The following is a 19,303-nucleotide window of genomic DNA, read 5'->3' on the forward strand; positions in this document are numbered from 1 at the left end:
CTGTGTTTGTGTTTAACATGCGTGTTCTGCACACACTCTCCAGTAACAGTTGTGTAGTTTGCTTTTATTTTAATCTAATCTTCAGGTGTATTTGTTATATTTGTGTGATTTCACTTACCATTGTATCATTTTATCATGGGAACAATGTCTGAAAAGCATCAGGGAAGTTGTATTATAGGGAAGAAGAAGAAGAAATGTGCTGATTCAGATACAGAAATCCAGCTGCTTGTTTATTATTTATGTAAAGCAGGGGAGTCCAACTCATTATAGTTCAAGGGCCACATCCAGCATAATTTGATTTCAAAAGGGCCCGACAAGTAAAATAATAGCATAATAACCTATGAACAACAAGAACCCAGAATGTTTTCCCTTTCTTTTACAGTACATTTAATGAAGTATCTTTTTACAAAACATAACATTTCTTCAGAAAAATAAATGCAATTTCAGAAGTATTATGCCTAAATTTACCATTTACACATGTGCATTACAACCGACTGATCACAGTGGATCTATAAAGGCACAAACATTTAGTCACAGGTATATGGAACTGAAAAATAAAGTATAGTATTTGACATTAAATTTTCACAAATCCATCCTGCGGGCCGGATTGGACCCTCTGATGGGCCAGTTCTGGCCTGCGGGCTGTATGTTTGACACCCCTGATGTAAAGTGTCCAAATTAATTTAAAAATTAATTCAAAAAACTAATTTGGACTGCTCTCTCAGGAAGAGAGGACGACAGGTTGTTGTGGCTGAGACTCTCAAGCCTCTCGACAAAAAATACATCCTTCAAAAGGCTTCCTCGAGGCGTGTCACGTTTATTTGTTAGCTGTACATAGACAAAAATGGGTTTCCTTTTAAATCTTTAATTCGGCATTCTCTGACCCATGTCCAGTCTCTGTGAATCTCTGACTCACGAGCGAGTGGAACATGCTAAATGAGTTAGAACAATGCCCTTTTTAAAGATTTAGACAAGCTTTCATTTATTTTTAGTCGTCTTCTGGCTCCGTTAAAGGCTCAACTGCTCACTATTAGTGTTGCTGTGGAGCTGGGGCGGTTGTTGTTGTACGCTGGGGTTTTCCTGACATGTGTCATTAAAAACAGCTGTTGAGGGGGGAAGAACAAAACAAAACAGTGAAGACGTGGTTGGAGAAATGTTGAGCTGGAACTCCCAACAGTGTGAGGGAGGCTGCAGATTCAGTTGATAATTCATTGCTATGAGACCCCTCCCATTTTAGATAAAGAGCACATTGCAATTTGATATGTTCTTATGAAAAGAAAAAGAGCCTCTTCTTCGATTATAGAAGTTAAAAAGATGGAGTAATACTACGTTTGATCCAGTTAGAGGAGCAACTGACTGAGTTTTACATGATTTGTCCTTTTTATTATGTTTAGTTTGCACTCATTAGGTCACAAGTTCATAGTTCACAAAGTCATTGATATGATGCACATGCACGATGCAATGTGATCCAGTGTAGAATTTGACTTCATTCTCAGCATTTCAACAGTTTTTTTCATGCAAAGACACATAAAACGCTTCCATATAAAGAGTAGGAGAACAATTAGTCTTGCAGTCGTTATCTTGCAGGGCGTGAGAGGAAAAGGTCCCCTATAGGAAGGCCATAAAAGTTTATCTATGTAACACTGTCTGTGTTTAATGTCTGTTTGTCTAGTCTACTGCATTGTCATCTTAGTGCCACAGCGCCACCTACTGACACATTGGAGCCACTGTCAGTGTCAGTGAATCAGTTCAGAGAGTATGAAACTAAAAAAAACAACTAATAATGAATATGAAATATCTTATCAAGGTTACATATTTGTGCAAATACTTTTTATTTTACTTACATAAATGTATTTTGACTTGATATGTGTCTTTGTACTGTGTATTTTAACTCATTGTAATATTTAGGGATGGATGTGATGATAACACTTTTTTATGTCTGATTTCGATGCAGATATCACAAACTTAAGTATCTGCCGAATGTTGACAACACATTTTGCTGAGTCATTTCAAAGACATAATTCTCCAACTGTGTAAAAAATATTGTTATCTCAAAAAAGAATAAATAAACAGCCCGAACATGACTTGACATTTTCATGTGTGCGATATCCAATCGAGTGATTTTGTCCGGTATCGGACTGATGCCAATTCCCATCCCTAGTGATAATGTGATGTTTGTATTTTTAAAAACACTTTCATCGACTAAAAGTAACTTAAGTTCTGTAACATGCAGAACATGCAGCTTTTTACATGAATGCATATCCCCGGTGCATTGCCTTACACTTAAAAATGAAAGTGTACTTTTATGATTTTACATAAGGAAGTGACATCTGCCAAAGCAGGACTGTACTGAAGTCATCAAATACTGCAATGCTCATGCTTTTACTGTAAAATAGAATAATTGCGTCATCTCTTTTTATTCACTTCTTTAATGTGTTGGAATTGTATTGTAAATCACCAGCCACTCTGTACCTAATATAATTATAAAGCACATGCAGTACCTACCATGACCACAGTGTGTCGTTAAACTTCAAAATGAATATTTTTCTCTAAAAATACGCTTTTTTTATCATGAAGGCCAACAACTATTCACCCTCACATTCTCACTTACGGTCAGTTTAGACAGTCTTGTATCTTAAAGGGATACTTGAGTAAAAGTACAAGAATGTTACAAGATGGTACAAGTTTGTTTCACTTAAGTTAAAGTCTTAAAGTTTGACATTTACTGTACTTAAGTATCAAAAAGTCATGTTCTGATATAAAATGTCCTGAAGTTTTAGAAGTCAAAGTATTACAAATATGAGGAGTTTGGATTGAGCCATGGTAGCTCAGTGGTTGGGCAAGGTCTCTTTCAACTGGAATGCTATGGGTTCAATTCCTGGCTCTGCTAGTCTATATGTGTCCTTGAGCAAGACACTTAACCCCATGTTGCAGCATGTGAATGGATCAAGCTAATCAAGACTATATAAATACAGACCATTACCAACTCTTCTTCTTCTGATTTTATTTGGTAATAACGAATAACAAAGACAGTTCGAGAAAATGTAGTGGAGTGAAAGTAAAAGTTGCAAGAAATTTAAATGCTGTACAAAATAATGTACAGATACGAGTATTTGTACTTTGTTACATTACAACACTGAGTTCAGAGCAGGGGTGACCTGGGGGCCAATGAGGAAGATAATATTCATATTTATGATCATATTTCACTGAACTTCAAAGTAAAAGGCTTGTTGTGATATGGAATGATAGAATAATGAAATTTTTATGATGCAAAATAAGTCTATTCATATCAAAAACTGAGACCTGAATCTAAAATGAAGTAAATAACAATGTGTGCAACAGTAATTAAAACACCAAACAAGCTTATATATATATATATACAGTATGGACTTTATATTTACATTTAACAATGCGATAATTACCACCAAATACCTTATTATTACTATTATAAAAAAATATTACTAACAAATAATTTTGTATATATTCTATCATGTGGCAACACGCATTGTGTTTATAGGAAGAGGAGGTTGTGGACCATTTGTCATTATAACATGATATTAAGTAGTGGGCCGCATATAATCGTGTGGGGGGCGTATGTGGAGCGCTGGCCGCCAGTTTGACACCATTGGTTTAGACTATCCAATTAACGTCTGAGGAGAGAACCCAAGCACACACGGGAAGAACATAGTGCAGACACTGAAAGGCCCTTGGTCGAACCAGGATTCAAACTGGTGACCTTTTTGCCGTGAGGCAACGGGGCTATCCACTAAGCCACTGTGTGACCCTACCTGACTGGAATTGTTTTATCATCATCATTGTTGTTATTATTATCATTATAATAATAATAGATAATTATTAACTACTTGTTTAATGAATTCAGTTTGCTGATAGTCTGCAGCTGCTCCCTCAGTCAGGTCTGATAGTTTTGCTTGACACTGACCATTGTCAGATAAAGGAGGCAGCATAGACGAGAGCCTTTCTACATGGAGCTGGAAAAAGAGAGTGGATGATTGTTTGTCTCTATGTGGCCCTGTGATGGACTGCTGAACTGTCCACCGTGCCCCCCCCCCCCCCTGAGATATTGGCACCAGTGACCCCCGCGACCCTCATGTGGAGGATAAAGCAGTAGAAGATGGATGAATGAATGGAGGCAGCATAGAAGCAATGTTTCTGGTCACAAAGGGGTTTCTAATGTTAATCATTTCTTTCTCAGCTGGTTTATGGACTGCTCCTTTAATATTAGAGGGGGGGGGGGATTACAGGATTATTATGGTTCGTTTTTTCTACAAAACACACAACCAGTTAATACCTAACCTTAACCTAACCACAATTCAAATATTAGGCCTAAACCTATCCAGCTATGCCTTATTAGGACCAGGGTTTAGTTTGCTTTTGACTACTGGTCCTGACAAAGTCAGTGTTTATGCCTTAAAACGCACACACACGCGCACGCACACGCGCACACACTCACACACACTCACACAGCCCATTATCCATTAAGTATGAATCCCTGTCCTTCCTCCCTGGTTCATCCCTCAGCTACTCCCGGTTAAAACGTGACACACATCAGTTGTGTGACAGGTCACGTGACGGCCGTTGATCCGGAAGGAGGGAGGGGAGTGGAGAAGAAGGAGGCGGAGGAGGAGGAGGAGGATGGTAGTGGGGAATCGGGGGGGAGGCTGATGTTGCTGAGAAACTAGAGTCAGGTTAGCAGGAGACAGCTGCAGTCATGCAGGAAGCTGTGCGCGCGTGCTTCAAAATAAAGCTCAGAACAGTAAAGATGATTAATTATTGCTCACCCATTGGGAAAATTCGACGTATATCAGCAGCTTGAAAGGCAGCAACAAAATATGAATAAGAATAGAATCAAAACATAGAATTAATAACATTTATTTAAAATTCAAAATAAAATTGCTGCTTTGATTCATTGATCCAACAAAATTATGTTTGCTGTGTCAGCTGCTTCAAAATAAAATTGCTGCTTGGATTCATTGATTCAAAATAATACGCTCACTGGCTTAAACTGAACACACAATATGTCGCTTTATAAGGTACATATAATTCATTAAGGAGTGGCCAGTGAGTGTGTGAAAGTCAAATATAGTATGTCTTGAAAAGCCTCAAATTATGCAGTCAATTATTGTGATGATGAATCATTGCTCAAAATTCCATACACCCTCAACCTCATGCAGAGACATGTGAATTGCAAGTGAATTAGTTATTAAGTTGATATAAAACATTGCAGTTGGATATTCATCATCATCATTATTATAAGGAGTGTATTATTATTATTACAGGCCGAAGCGCCCTATCCTTCAGATCATTATTATTATTATTATTCCATGTCGTTGTGGTCATTTTTGAGTGGGTTAACATGCATAAAAACTCTTGAAACTTTGCATGAAGGTGGTATGGATGGAGCAAGACAATATTAAGACAATATTAAGTTGCACCGAATTTCACAAAACTTGGTGGGAACATTTAATTATTATTTTTTTTAATTTATTCATTTGAACAATTTAGGCCATCAGGGATGTCTATGTAGATGAGCAGAACATGATGTAACAGCAGGGTTTACTTGTTTTCTTCTTCAATAAAGCAATGATTAAAATGACAATTGATCACATAATCAAGACAACCACTCCAAACCACTATCATACTCAAACAGTACAAAGTTGTATCCACCTAGTAAACCCATTACTTATGCTTGTAACATGATTGTACATTGTACTTCTACGCTGTGATAACATATATATATTTAACAGATTTCCATTTATCTTTATTACTACGCTCAAGCCAAACAAGTTCTTTATTTTGAAAAGTGTAACCGGAAGTGTCGTGCCACGCTGGCTATCTTGACTCTGCTTTGGAGCGCCGTCCAGCTCGCCTGCATTCCTCCTCTCTCCAAAGCCTGACCGATAGGGACAGAGAAAGAAAGGAGGTGGGGGAGAGGGAGAGGAAGAGAGGAGACATATTATTATTCACAACCCTGGAGGATTTTTTTTATGAACCGTGGAGTCGACTCTTTCTGAACGCAGCGACCACATCAGGCCACGATAAAAGATCTACGTCGAGTCTCCTGTTTGGGATCTACTACACCGAACTATAAAAGGCTTGTTTGTTCCTTTTTAAAGACCGGACTCTGTGTTTAACATTCACGCGTAGGTCAGCTATCGAAAAAAGAGAAGCAGCTCTGGTGGAAACGGCCTCGCCACCGTCGGATATCTCCCTTTAAAAAAAAAAAAATTAAGGATTTACAAGATGGCTGATGACAGCTGGCCCTAACAAGGGCAGAAAAAAGCGACGTCCCCTTTAAGATTAGCAGGGTGTATTTTCGTGTTTGTATCAGTTGAATATATAAATATGGCTGCTTTAAAAAATCATGACCACAGCCTTCATTAGCGTCCTTGTCGGAGGAAACGGTGCCAACGAGTGTGGTGTTTATCTGAACCTGTGCTCTGGTAGGAAATGGTGAGGTGACGTCGGAGCTAATTTACGCGATTTAATCGAGATAAGGAAGTGGAATTAAAAAATAATATGCTGGCTCAAGGCTGAGGCGACAATTATCGGCGAATTAGGTGGAGTCCGACGTGAAAATAGATCACTGTAGTTGAGCGAGAAAAAAGAGGAAAAAAAGGGAGAAAGAGTCAAGATATTTGATAGATGTGTCGGAGGGGGGAAGCCAGTCAGAAGGCTCTGCAACAGCAGCCAACATTCCTGCGGATCCTAAAAGCCTTTGTTTTGTGCGCAGGAGCTGGACTCGACTATTAAAACGATTAACTATGCAGTAAACAGCCTGGAAACGGTGGCCCGGGTGTGAATTCTCTGTTTGTGTGAGATTATAAGGCGTTTTGTTGTCGAGAGAAAACCGGTGGGAAGGAAACGTCGAGGCCTTGTGTACAGATATGCGCGCTGTGTCACATCGCAGGCGTCATTATTATTACTACTATTACCATTATTATTATTCATCCATGTCGCTTTCACGTCAGTTTGAAGCGTTGTGTGTGCCTGCGTCGCTCGTCTGACCTGTGAGACAGTGTTTCCTGCCTCGTATGTATTATTAAAATTGCTCCTCGGATACTTATTTATGATTCAGTGGACAAAAGCAGTGTGCTGCGTTGATTATTCAGAGGATTCAGGCGTCCCCCGGGTCCTGATAAAACAGATTCAGGTTTTAAACAACAGCCGTGTGTTTGTGTGTGGATAGTAATCAGGGTGTTGTTCCCTTCTCATGCTTTGTTTGTGGCTCTGAAACTGGTCCGCACTCAGTCTTAATCCGGTAGGCAGTAGTGAAGGAAGCTCTGAAGGTAAGGAAGCAGCAGCAGCAGAGGCAAAGGGATCAAGTGTCTTTTCATGTTAGAGGAGATTTGATTCACCTCCTGATCATGTTCAGTAAATGTGTGGATATTTAGTTCTCTGTGCCTTGTTTGTGTGTCATGGTTTACCTGTAGGTTGACAGGCGCCCAGCTTCCTGTAGGCCTGTAAAACACGCACACACAGAAGCTGTAAAGGCAGGCCCAGTGAGTGAGTGAGTGTGATTTAGAGGAAATTCTAGCACCGTTTACTGTAATCTGTGTAACGTCAGCCCCTGCTGTGTGTGTTGACATCACCAAGGTGTTGTCACCCTCTCTCCTGAAGCCTTCACTTCTCAGTTTTCTGGAATTTGCCTTCATGCTGCAGCAATAAGCAATACCCATCATCTGTCAGGGAGCCTCATCTGATTTGGTCACAAGGGTTGATATATATATATATATATATATATATATATATATATACACACATATATAGATATATACTGATCTTTCAGGACGACATTGCGTCTGTTTCTATTTTTTTTTTTCTCAAGACTCTTTTTGAGAGTGGCAGCAGGGTATTTTTTTTTTTTTTTGGGAGAAGTGGAAAAGAGTTAGTGTATGCCTGCTTGCACCATGATGGCCTCTGACATGGTTGAGACATGGAGGAACTGTTTTGAGGAGGAGCTCATCTGCCCCATCTGCCTGCACGTGTTCTCAGATCCCATCCAGCTGCCCTGCAAGCACAACTTCTGCCGGGGCTGCATCAGCGAGGCCTGGGCCAAAGAGTCCTCGCTGGCCCGCTGCCCCGAGTGCAATCATGCTTACACACAGAAGCCCAGTTTGGAGAAGAACCACAAACTGTCCAACATAGTTGAGAAGTACAACGCTCTGAGCGTGGAGAAGGCCACCACGCCAGCGTTGCAGTGCATCCTGTGCCGCCGAGGCCCACCGCTACCCGCTGTGAAAGTCTGCCTACGCTGCAACGCCCCGTGCTGCCAATCCCATGTCCAGACACACCTGCAGCAGCCGTGCTCAGCCCTGGGGCACCTGTTGGTGGAGGCGGAGGCGGTGAAGGCCTGGACCTGCCCTCAGCACGACGAGTACAGACTGTACCACTGCGAGGCCGAGCAGACGGCAGTGTGTCAGTACTGCTGCTTCGCCCGCTGCCACCCCAGCCACGGCCACACTGTCACCGATGTGGAGCTGAGACGCAACGACATCAGAGTAAGAATGTTTAATAAATAAATAAGTAAATAAATAATGTGTACACAAATCAAACTTCATGCACTTGCACCAGTTCAGAGCACAGTGGTCACATTATGAAAGAAATGGAAATACAGCCAGTGGATTGGCAACATAGACCTGAAACTAATTACACACAATTACATAGGGGGTTTTTTTTATGCAAAAAGTGTAAAAGTTTTGCTCTGGCTTCAGCATTTCACATGTGAATGATTTCTTTATGATAATAAACCGACCATATCATAGTCATTACACTCCTGCTATTGTTGGTCAAACACAATGGGATATGTGAAGTCGTCTCCAGGAAACTGTTTACCCTTGTTTAATAGACTAAACCATCAGTTAATCAAGGGAGAACACTGATTTGTCACTCATGAAAACAACACAGCCCCTCAGAAGTCTCTTTTATTTAATGCACATTTGCTATTGGCAAGCCAACATCACCAGAACACCACGCTTTTCCAAATTGAAGACTTGAAGCAAAGATTACTGGGTACAAAGCTCCCAGGATCCATTCTTGAGCCGTTCATGTGTTTACGGAATAACTTAAGTCGACCATGAACCAAATTCCCCATTTTAGGAAAACAATTACATGTAGAGTGTTTTTTTAGTGCCTGTGTTAGTCCATCTTGTGCAGTTTTCAGTTGTGATCCACTTCAGCCCCCATTCTCATCTGTTGGAATGACAAACAATGCAGTGGAGGGTGGAACAATGAGGGGCCCTCAGAGGGCCTTATCTCCCCAGCACAGGTGCATCCTAGCTCAGGGATCGCCGGTTGTGAGGGGGGTGGGAGTGCTAGTTGAGAGGAAGGGGGATTAAAGTGATTTGTCACTTGATTCTGCGGTCTACTTGGGCTTTTTTAATCAACCTCCTCTTCTTCCTGGGGGTTTTGGTGCCTCTGTCATCAGTTCAAGCAGAAGTTGATGTCCACATCCTCCCTTTTTCCTTTTTTTGTGACAGAGATGTTCAGTCACAGGTTTGAACCACGAAGGCTTCACTGCAGACTGACTCATGTACTTCACCCAACACCGTGTCAAGGTGTCGCCTGGCTCATAGAAGGGTGTGTTTCCTGTTGGTAAAGCTATGACTCAGCTTTATGTATAGATAATTGGACACCTGGGGCATAGGAAGGGCCGTCAGGTGGGACCTGGCCTGAATATAAAAGCCGTATTTTCTAAAATCCTTCACATTTACAGCTTTAACCTTATCTATAATCGAGTATGGCGATTAATAGAGCCAGATTAAATCGGACTGTGTCTTACCCAGATTCAGCTCCCAGTAATGATATCTTTTGAAAAATCTGATGTAATATCACATTACATCATAAATACTGACATAACTGGCACAAACACGTAAGATATCTGTGACCATATGTGTTGAGTGACATTTTGATGGCAACTGGAGTCGGAGCATTAAATCAGCAGGGTGGATATTGCCAGTGAGAATTGGCAATATCCACCCTGCTGAATAAACTTCCAGTGAGCCAATGGTGTTCTTGCACTGACACAAGCACAATTTAATTCCATGATCATGGTGGCAGCAGGCGTGGATGGTTTTAAAACAACAATGGCAGTCTTAGTTTTGACAGCGATTTCTTGTTTAGTTTTAGTTGTAGTCTTGTGACTAAAATACCATTTAGTTTTAGTCGACTAAAATTGAATGGGTTTGTATTTCTCCATCATCGTATTAACATGTTATTGTTAAGATTTGAATTTACAACACAGACAGAACTGTTTTTGACAGAATGTCAAAACATTGTCTCTATCAAAACACAATTTAGTTTCAATTTGAAGACAGTGAGTGCAACATTATTATACAACAACTGAGCTGATTTAAAAAAAAAAAAGCATTAGTGTGTGTGTGCTTTACCGAACCTTTGCATGGATTTCTGGATGACTCGCCTCCAATGTCGCGTCAAGTTTGTTGTATTTTTTTCCCTTTGAGTTTGGCTCCGCTTGGTTAATGAAGGGTTTTTGTCGTCCACTACATCGTACGTGAAACTCGACCATAATGTCGTCTCTTCTCTTTCTTCCTAGCGCTGTAATTTCTGCCGCTTTCCTCGTGTGTTCTCCTTCATGTTGACATCCAACCTATGAGCTCAGTATTTTGCAAAGAGATTAGTTCTCTTTGGAGCTCTTCTTATTCTTCGTCTCTTCTGATTGCCCTTGTCTTGTTTTTATCCATTGACGGAAGTAATTGTAGTACTTTGTCATCTTAACTTTATTTTTATTGACTCAACATCTCGTTTTCCTGTGTGAAAAGCTTTCGTTGCTGAACATCACCATCATTTTTGTCAACGTCGAACATTGGATTATGCCAGAGAAACATAAATAAAAAATGGAGTAATGCTTTAACTTTATTAGTCATTGAACAGTTATTTTGAAAGTTGTTCAGGCACTATGGTCGAGTAAAATGGTGGCATCAAAGGGCTCTGGACTGAGCTGTGAAAAAGACAGATATTGTGAAATTACACACCCGGGCCACTTTGTACCATAACCCTCCATAACAATATTTTGATTAGAACTCAAGTGCTTTTTTCTACTTTACTTTATCTTACTACACATACAGTTTTAATAAGCTGTTATCTATCGGCAGTGCATTTGTGGTTCTCTTCCTTCTTTGTTCAGATAAAAGCCAGGTCTTTGTTAGCCTCACATTACTGCCCAGGGGTGTAACCAAGATGGCTGCCAAGTGACAAGACTTTTTTTATTAGCTCATCCCAGATAAAGGCTACAGAGAAAATATATGTACCTCTATTATGTAGTCACAGGTCTTTTAGAAAACTAATATAAAACATTCAAGTTGAAGGTTTTGTTCCTCAATTGATCACTTTTTTGTTTATTAGTTGTTTTGTTCTTTAAAAAAGCTCCATCTATATATTGCCTAAGCCCAAGGTGTGGTTATTCACTCATCCCAAACTATAGTTGTAATGGTACATATTTGTGCTTTTCCTTTTGGTACATTGTGATGTGTTTGTGTTGGGAACTTTACATAGTCCGAAATCAAACGTGACACCCTGTATGAAGCAGCACAAACACATGCCATTACACCGTTTGGTAATTCACTTTCAACTGGTGTAATGAAGGATTGACATATTAATGCTCTCAGAAATCCTCATTAATGCTGATACTCATTCATCATCTCCTGTATGGTTACATATCAACAGAAATCTATCTATCTATTTATCAATCAGAGAAGTATTCGAGGTGCTGATGTGTGGATCATAATTTAAGTGATTATCATGATCTGACCATAACATGATAACCTCTTCCCAAAATAATGCTTTTGGGCCAATTTTTGTGTGTCCAATGCATTTAAATATGATTATTTAAAGATTTTACTTACATTTGATTATAGTGGAGATCATTCCCCTCCAATCTACTTAACTGAAACCAGGTGGGAATCACAGGATACCTCGCAATATGATACATGGTCCACAATGCCAATAATATCACAATACAACCATTCTGTGATAATCAATATATTGCAAGACAATCATATATCGATACATCACGATATCAGAAGAACGGAAGAAAACAAAACGTCTGTGAAATATCTATTTGTTTATAACATAGAGAACAAAGTCCACTGTGTGGATGTGGACGTGGATGGAGCATCTCTTAACATAGCTTTCTCCACAACATTATACCGCTGTAAACTCCCTCTTCTTCAGCCGGGTGACTTCCACCCAAGTTTCCCTCTTTCATTTGAGCAGCGCCACCATGAGGAGACATCAAGTAGGGACGCCCGGCAAGTAAAGCTGTCACGGATGTTTACTTAAGAGCGCCTTAATTTATTAATTTAAAATATTGATATTTGTTGTGGCGTCTCGATTATCTTATTCCACGAGGAAGGACGACATATATATATATATATATATATATATATATTGCCAAATTGATATTTTCACCCACTCCTAAAAACCAGACTGACTTAAGTTTGATATTAGCTTCTTTCAGATGCCTTTGTATATGTTGGCCTATGGTTACGAACAAACTGTGAGATAGACATGTCTTGTACAGTGTTCATTTTCAACAATCTGTAAAAAATGATGGTCCAATTCAAGATTGTTTGATAGATGTGTTAATGTGGTAATACTGTTATTAACAGTCACGTCAGCTCTAATCTGTTCGTGTTTGAGGTATTGCGTCCTCATGATCCTAACTGCTAATAATCCATCCTTCATGTTGAATGTAACAAAGGAATGTAGAGTGGACCCACCTCTTTTCACACACACCGCCCTACAGCCACTTCTGTCACCCACCACCATCCACTTCACCTCACTCACTCACACCAGTCACCCCAGGCAAGGTCCAACCTTCCCTGTGGCTCTGCTCTCCTGCTCTGGTGACTCTGACAGAGAAGACACTGTGGTGAAATGACAGCTAAAGTGCACCATCCCCTCTGTATACACCCTCTTCTCCACCCTCCCTCTCTTCCCCAAAGGTATCCCACACATTCACTTACCCCCACTCACCCTACCCCACACCCACTCTCTGGGAAGCTTCAGCTCCTTCGACCCTGTTTTCCCCCCCGGCTTCTGCTCGGCGCCTAACTCAATCAATCAGCACAACCAGGTCACAGTCCTGGATTTAACCATGCCAACTGTGTGTGTGTGTGTGTGTGTGTGTGTGTGTGTGTGTGTGTGTGTGTGTGAGAGAGAGAGAGAGAGAGAGGGAGGGAGAGGGATATCTAGGGCATTGATTCCCAAATATGTGCTACTGAGGCCCAGGAGTGTGCTGATTTTCATTCCAATCTAGCTCTAACAGCAGCTGATCACACTGGGAACTAATGATAAAATCAGCTGCTGTTTGGTTGGAATGATTGGACTGTGATGATGATGATGGTATATGATAAAACCCTCAGTCTGTGAAAAACAAATGATTATTGACATGTGGGATTAATGGCGGCCTATTTTTTTCTTTTTTTTTTAAAGCTACACTTCAGCTGTTGGTTATGCTGTTGGTCTAGAATAAAATATCCCCTTGTCATGAAATGTTGGTCGATACAAACATGGACACCAACTTGATAATCACATCTAGTCCTATCTAAAACACTTATTGTCTTATTTGTTTAAATGTCCTGATAGCTGTCCATAAATAAAAAAATACAATTCTGGTGTGTTTAGCTTTGGCAATACTGTAATAAAAATGATGGCACTTTTCCACTATACAGTTCTAGCACAACTCGGCATGGCTCGACAACTATTTTTTTTTCTGCTGATACCTGCATTTTTTAGTACCTGCTCTGGTGAGGTTCCAATTGAGCTGAGCCGATACGAAAATGTGAGGTCAACGGACTGCCGGTCACTCATTGGCAGAGTGTCGTTACTGAGTCATGAGCGCGACGTCCGACATAAGAATCAAACCAAATATGCGTTAATCTCCAACATTTAGCAAGGACATTTCTAAAATCTCAATATTTAATAGAGGAGTCTGGTGTAATGCAGGCTTTTCCAGACTACCAAAGTATTTTCTTTTTTTGCCTAAGACAACTTTATTTATTCATAAGTAAATGAAAGAGGATTTCAATAATTTATGAAAGTGTTTCAGAAACAAATTACAGACTCGAGCTTGAATGGATCTGCAAATATTCCAATGTTTTCAGACAAAAACCTGCCTGTGTTTTAAGGTACAATTTAAGGTAAATATGTATGCGAGTTCAGTGTTCACTGTGAAAAATAAACACGATGGAGCATTAGTATATGACACAGTTTAATATGACTCACTCTATATTTTAATGCAAGATTTATATTGTTTCCTGTATTATATTTGTAATTTGCATAGCACATAGTACCATCAATAGTCGCTGGGATTTGCTAATTGCATTGTTTTTATATTGCATTGTGGGTTGAAAAAGATAAATTATTCGGCCCATCTTGATAGCTCATTTAATATCTTTGGGTTCACTTGAAGATGGTCGGTTGGTCAAAACAAGCATTTTGAAGATATAATCTTGGTAGCTTTTGACAGTAAACACCAAAGACTTAGGAGACATGAATTGGCAGAGTAATCAATGAATTACTCATGAACCACCTGCAAGTATGGACATTGCCTTCAGCCTACGGCAAGCCTTTTTAACATTTAATCACCAAGTTTGACTGCCTGAAATTACTGCCATTACAGATATCTGTGACGTCACTTTGACAAGTCAAAACTACAGTTACAAATATCAGTAATTAAGTTTGTACTAGTCAGAATGACGTCACTTTTGTGTATATCAAAGATATCTGAAAAGGACGTTGTAGATGTCTTCAATTGAGGATAATTCAACTTGAACTTTAATTATAACCAGTCATAATGACGTCGTACATATCTGAAACTTGAATTAGGCAATACAGTTGCAACTGAAACCCCGTACGCACGAATGGCAAAAGTGACGTCATTTTGACGAGTAAAAACTGAATTGCAGATATCTAAAAACTGTAGTTTTGACAAGTAAAATTACGTCACAGATATCGGTAGTGAATAAATGTTAAAACCTCTTTCATATCAGCCTGAGTTTTACTTCTTGGTGCTAATTAGCCAATGGTAGCATGCTAACAGACTGCTCTGTAAAATGTGAAACATGCAAAACATTAGCATCAGCGTGTTAGCATTGTCATTGGGAGCATGCTAACGTTAGCATCTAGCTCAAAGGAACTTCAGTGTCTGAATGCACAGTCACTTAGCTCCTTACATGACTACTCATTCTTTTCTAGATTAGTATTAAAATGTGGAGACTATATTTCTACGTAATCTTTTGCTCTGTGCTATGTAATCGGCAAGTCTCTGCGTCATTAAATATTAAGCTAGCATTGTTCATAGCTCACATTAAATATTAATGACATGGAGGATCAGTGAAGTCTGTTTATCATAGTCAATGTAAGGAGCAACATAAGGGATTGTTGATTTTTCTTTGAGCAAACCTTTATTTTTGCTGCCGTTTAGCAACCTCTGCTCTGTGAGTACATGTGCACATTTCAGAGATGAAATGCAGCACAGGGAAGAGGAGGTCCGCCGAGGGGAGAGAGGGGAGAGCTGCTGGAGCTTTTTCTGCCTCTGTGTGTCCATTTATCTGTCTTCGCTCATTGCCCCAGCTCCCCCCACATTAGTCCTCAGTCACTAAAAACACAAAATAGCTGTTGGTTGCTATGACAGCATCCCCCTCTCAACTCCCCCGCAGGGATTGTGTGTTGTATGGAGACGAAATTAGTTGACTCCCGAATCCTCATATCTCAGGCGTGGTGAGGGGATGCTAATGGCTAACTGAGGTCACAGACTTACAGCTTTCTTTTCTCTGTCCGTTTCTCCCCTCACAGCAAAGCCTGCTAAGACAGCAGGAGCGTGTAGAGGAACGAGTGCAGGAGATCGAGGAACAGCTTTGCAAGCTCGACTCTGACAAGTGTGTGGTGGAGGTATGTTGTCGCAGACTGCTCTGTGGGAGTACACAGCAGATACACACATCGTCAAACATAATATTGTTGCATAATGCATTGATGTCTGTTTGTCCATGTGTGCTACCCTGCAGGACAGGGTGTGTGAGCTGAAAGAGGATGTGCGCCTGCAGTACCAGCGGATGCACCAACTCCTAGAGGAGGATCTCGGACGCACACTGGAGGCTCTGGACAGGGCTCAGGCTCGGTTCTGCCAGGAGAACGCTGCCCAGGTTTTGGCTCTGGGAGAACAGCGCCACGAGGCTCAGAAGCTGCTGAGCTCCATTCACACGGCCTTTAGTAAGGCTGAGGAACTGAGCTTCATGAAAAACACTAAGCCTGTAAAAATCCTCACAGACAGGTGAGATGAAACTTGCTGCACCTGGATTGTTTGTCTTTGTTGTCTGGTTCATTTGATATATAGGTCGTGTTACTAAGCAGACATATTCTTATCTACAATTTGTGTCTCTTGGCATTCGCTGCAGGTCTCAGGCATGTGTGGGCAGCAGTCTCCCTCCTTACAAAGTCGGGAATCTTAACTCTAAACTATTCCTTTCTGAAATCTCAAAAAGAGAGAAGAGTCTGAAGAAAACGCTGGAAGGTAGGATCTCAGAAAATCACTGAATGGATTTAATAAAGGGCATTTCAGTCATGATGGTGCTTTTATTGAATCACCACTGATTTCCTCTTATTTCACACCTTGTCTTTCTCAGCTCCCCTCACCCCTCCCTCGACCTTCCTGCAGTCTGTTCCTGCATATCCCAGTGGCCAGAGCTCTGGTTCTGGTGCAGAGAAACGGAAACATTCCACTGCCTTTCCAGAGGGAAATGGGAGCATTGGGAAAACCAATGCTCCAGGTTTCAAGGACTCCTCCTCCTCCTCATCTTCTTCCTCATTGCTAGCCAAACAGCCCTACCTGGGCTCCAGTTCCGCCTCTGGAGAAGGCCAGTCTACCAATCAGCAGCCACTCGGCCCCTGCGGCCCCTCTCACATCAGCGAGAGCGGCGGCACGGGAAGCGGAAGTGGCTCGCTGACCAACCATCATTCGGGTTCAGTGTTCAGCTCCTCGCACTTTGCTCCCGGAGGCAGCAGCTCCTCGCACTCCTCCCAGCAGGCCGTGCTGCCGCAGTACGGCGGCCGCAAGATCCTGGTGTGTACGATGGATAACTGCTACTGCTCCGGAGTGCCCTCCGTGTCAGGCCACCGCGGCCATCCCCCATACCCACGCTCGGGCTCCTTCCCGTGGGTCAGTGCCCAAGACTACCCCCCTCCCCCCGGCCTGGCCTCTGGAGGTCCGTCCATGCAGGGCCTGGCAGTGAGGGACTGGATAGATGCTTCACAGACACACAGACATGCAGATTTTTATGGGCTGTATGGGCAGCCTTCTACAAAGCACTATGTCACCAGCTAACAGAGTAGACACACACACACACACACACACACACACACACACATACACACTCAGACATACATGCTTGGACACACACACACACACAAACACATATACATATACATATGTATATGTGTGTGTGTGTGTGGACAGGCACAAAACAGCACACCATTACCAATTTACTAACTGGACAAACATGCAATGCAGTTATATTATCCAAACATTAAAATAAATCTTTATATCCACACACACATACACACACTTAGAGCATGTACACACATTCGGGGGCAGGGTTGATCTCTTTGTGATTTTATTTTCTTACTTTTCCTTATTTTTTTGCTCAGTGTATTATACATAAAATGCATAAACAGCCAACCTCTGCTCACTCTGGCACAACTCGGCATTTCACAGACAGAGAAACACGAAGACGGGAGGGGCCTAAGAGGAGAGGACGAGACGCGTCCTGTCTTTTTAATAGAGCGGGAGATGGATTGATTAGAAAATGAACTTTAAATAAGAAATCTTTTCATACCTTCATTGCTTCTCACTGAGGCTAAAGGGAAAAGATAATGCCGCTGAGCTTTCCAATTTAGCGTCTAATGTTTCTATGATGTAATCACCCCTCCAGTTATACAGAGGTCAGTTGCCTTATGTTATTAGCATATTTTTCTTCTGCCCAGCTGACTTTGTTTGATAGATCCTTTAAAGCGGGATAGCATTCCCTCCATGTCTCTTGATTTCTGACATCATGGCATTCTTCCTTTCTTTGCTGAGTTCAGGGATGGATCGTACGGCTTGAACACAAAACGCTCTTCCATGGAACACCCACAATGCACTTGTGGACGCCTTGTTATGCCCGGACTAGAGAAGGTGACCTGCAGAGGGACACTAAACCTGCGTCTGAAGGGCCAGTTTGTCCCCTCAGAGTTTCTGGGATGTTAGCTCTTATTACTAGCACTCCCTTCCTGCTGCCAGGCTTTTGACACGACAGAATCTCTTCTGACAAAGACTGTTTCCATTTAGTAATTACTATGACTTTGTGTTATTTGGTACAACTGTAGGGGTCATGCTTGTCTAGAGAGACTCTGATTTTAGAGGAAAAGACAAGAGTGGACAGACCAAACCAATCAAAGCATCTGGAGGATCTGATGATGCTGTAATTGTACTTCCTGCAGGGCAAAGATGTCACTTCCTCTCAATAAGCACACAAGCTCTTGGCTTCCTGTTTGCAGCTGAAAGCATGCAAGGAAGAGTTTTTTTTAAAAGCACTCAAAAAAAAAGAACAATGGTGGAGAAAACTGTGTGTGAAAGAGAAAAAGGGTGGGAGGATTTTTGTTTTTTCCATGAACTTTTTCTAGAAGAACGAGACTGGACTGTGAGATGTAAGCAATGGTTTGTCATCCTTAAAAGGAGCTGTTACAACAGTCAACACGAAGAGGACAAAAAAACAACATAAAGTATCTTTTTTGTAAATATTTTGTGAAATGGAAAAATTACAGACGTGATTTGGAGAAGGGTTCCAAATAAACAAACAAATTTAAACCACTCTCTGCTGTCAACTCTTTATGTGTGATCTATCCCTATTCTCTCATTCTCTTCTGTTGGTTGAAAGACTTCCTACTGTCAATGTATTTTATATAATGTACGATGTAGTTTAATTTTAGAAATGGTTCAGTAAATGAGCAAAAGTGTATTATTTAGGAACTATTTTCAGCAGTGGTTCATTATATATACAGTATATATATATGGCTTGTTGTTGGCCGTTACAACAAACAAGTTCAATCATTTACAGTATGTTGTGTTTCTCTGCAACCTCCAGCTGGCTCTGGTAGATTCACGGGTCAGAGTTCAGTTTGATGTGGTTTCTCCACGAGACTGATATGTCTTTGCACTGATGCTATACTCGGGTAAAACATGCAAGTGTTCAACAGAATAAGACTTTCAAAAGTTATATATATGGAA

General features: G+C 41.0%; 1 protein-coding gene across 1 annotated transcript; it reads left to right on the forward strand.

Moving 5' to 3' along the window:
* The first annotated feature begins 5,886 nt into the window (after positions 1-5,886).
* On the forward strand, positions 5,887-18,887 carry trim8b (tripartite motif containing 8b). The gene is made up of 5 exons (XM_058620791.1): positions 5,887-8,519; positions 15,838-15,933; positions 16,047-16,312; positions 16,437-16,552; positions 16,665-18,887. Exons 1-5 carry the CDS (start codon positions 7,914-7,916, stop codon positions 17,360-17,362), a joined length of 1,782 nt encoding a protein of 593 aa, XP_058476774.1. The 5' UTR covers positions 5,887-7,913; the 3' UTR covers positions 17,363-18,887.
* The last annotated feature ends 416 nt before the right edge of the window (positions 18,888-19,303 follow it).

Source organism: Solea solea, chromosome 21 (genome assembly GCF_958295425.1).
Source record: "Solea solea chromosome 21, fSolSol10.1, whole genome shotgun sequence".
NCBI lineage: Eukaryota > Metazoa > Chordata > Actinopteri > Pleuronectiformes > Soleidae > Solea > Solea solea.

What these genes read in the sequence shown, in the direction of transcription:
- trim8b (XM_058620791.1), top strand. Translation starts at nt 7,914, where the DNA reads ATGCCTGCTTGCACCATGATGGCCTCTGACATGGTTGAGACATGGAGG. An exon ending in TGAGACGCAACGACATCAGA is followed by an intron (nt 8,520 to 15,837) that starts GTAAGAATGTTT and finishes CTCCCCTCACAG; the next exon opens with CAAAGCCTGCTAAGACAGCA. An exon ending in TCTGAAGAAAACGCTGGAAG is followed by an intron (nt 16,553 to 16,664) that starts GTAGGATCTCAG and finishes TGTCTTTCTCAG; the next exon opens with CTCCCCTCACCCCTCCCTCG.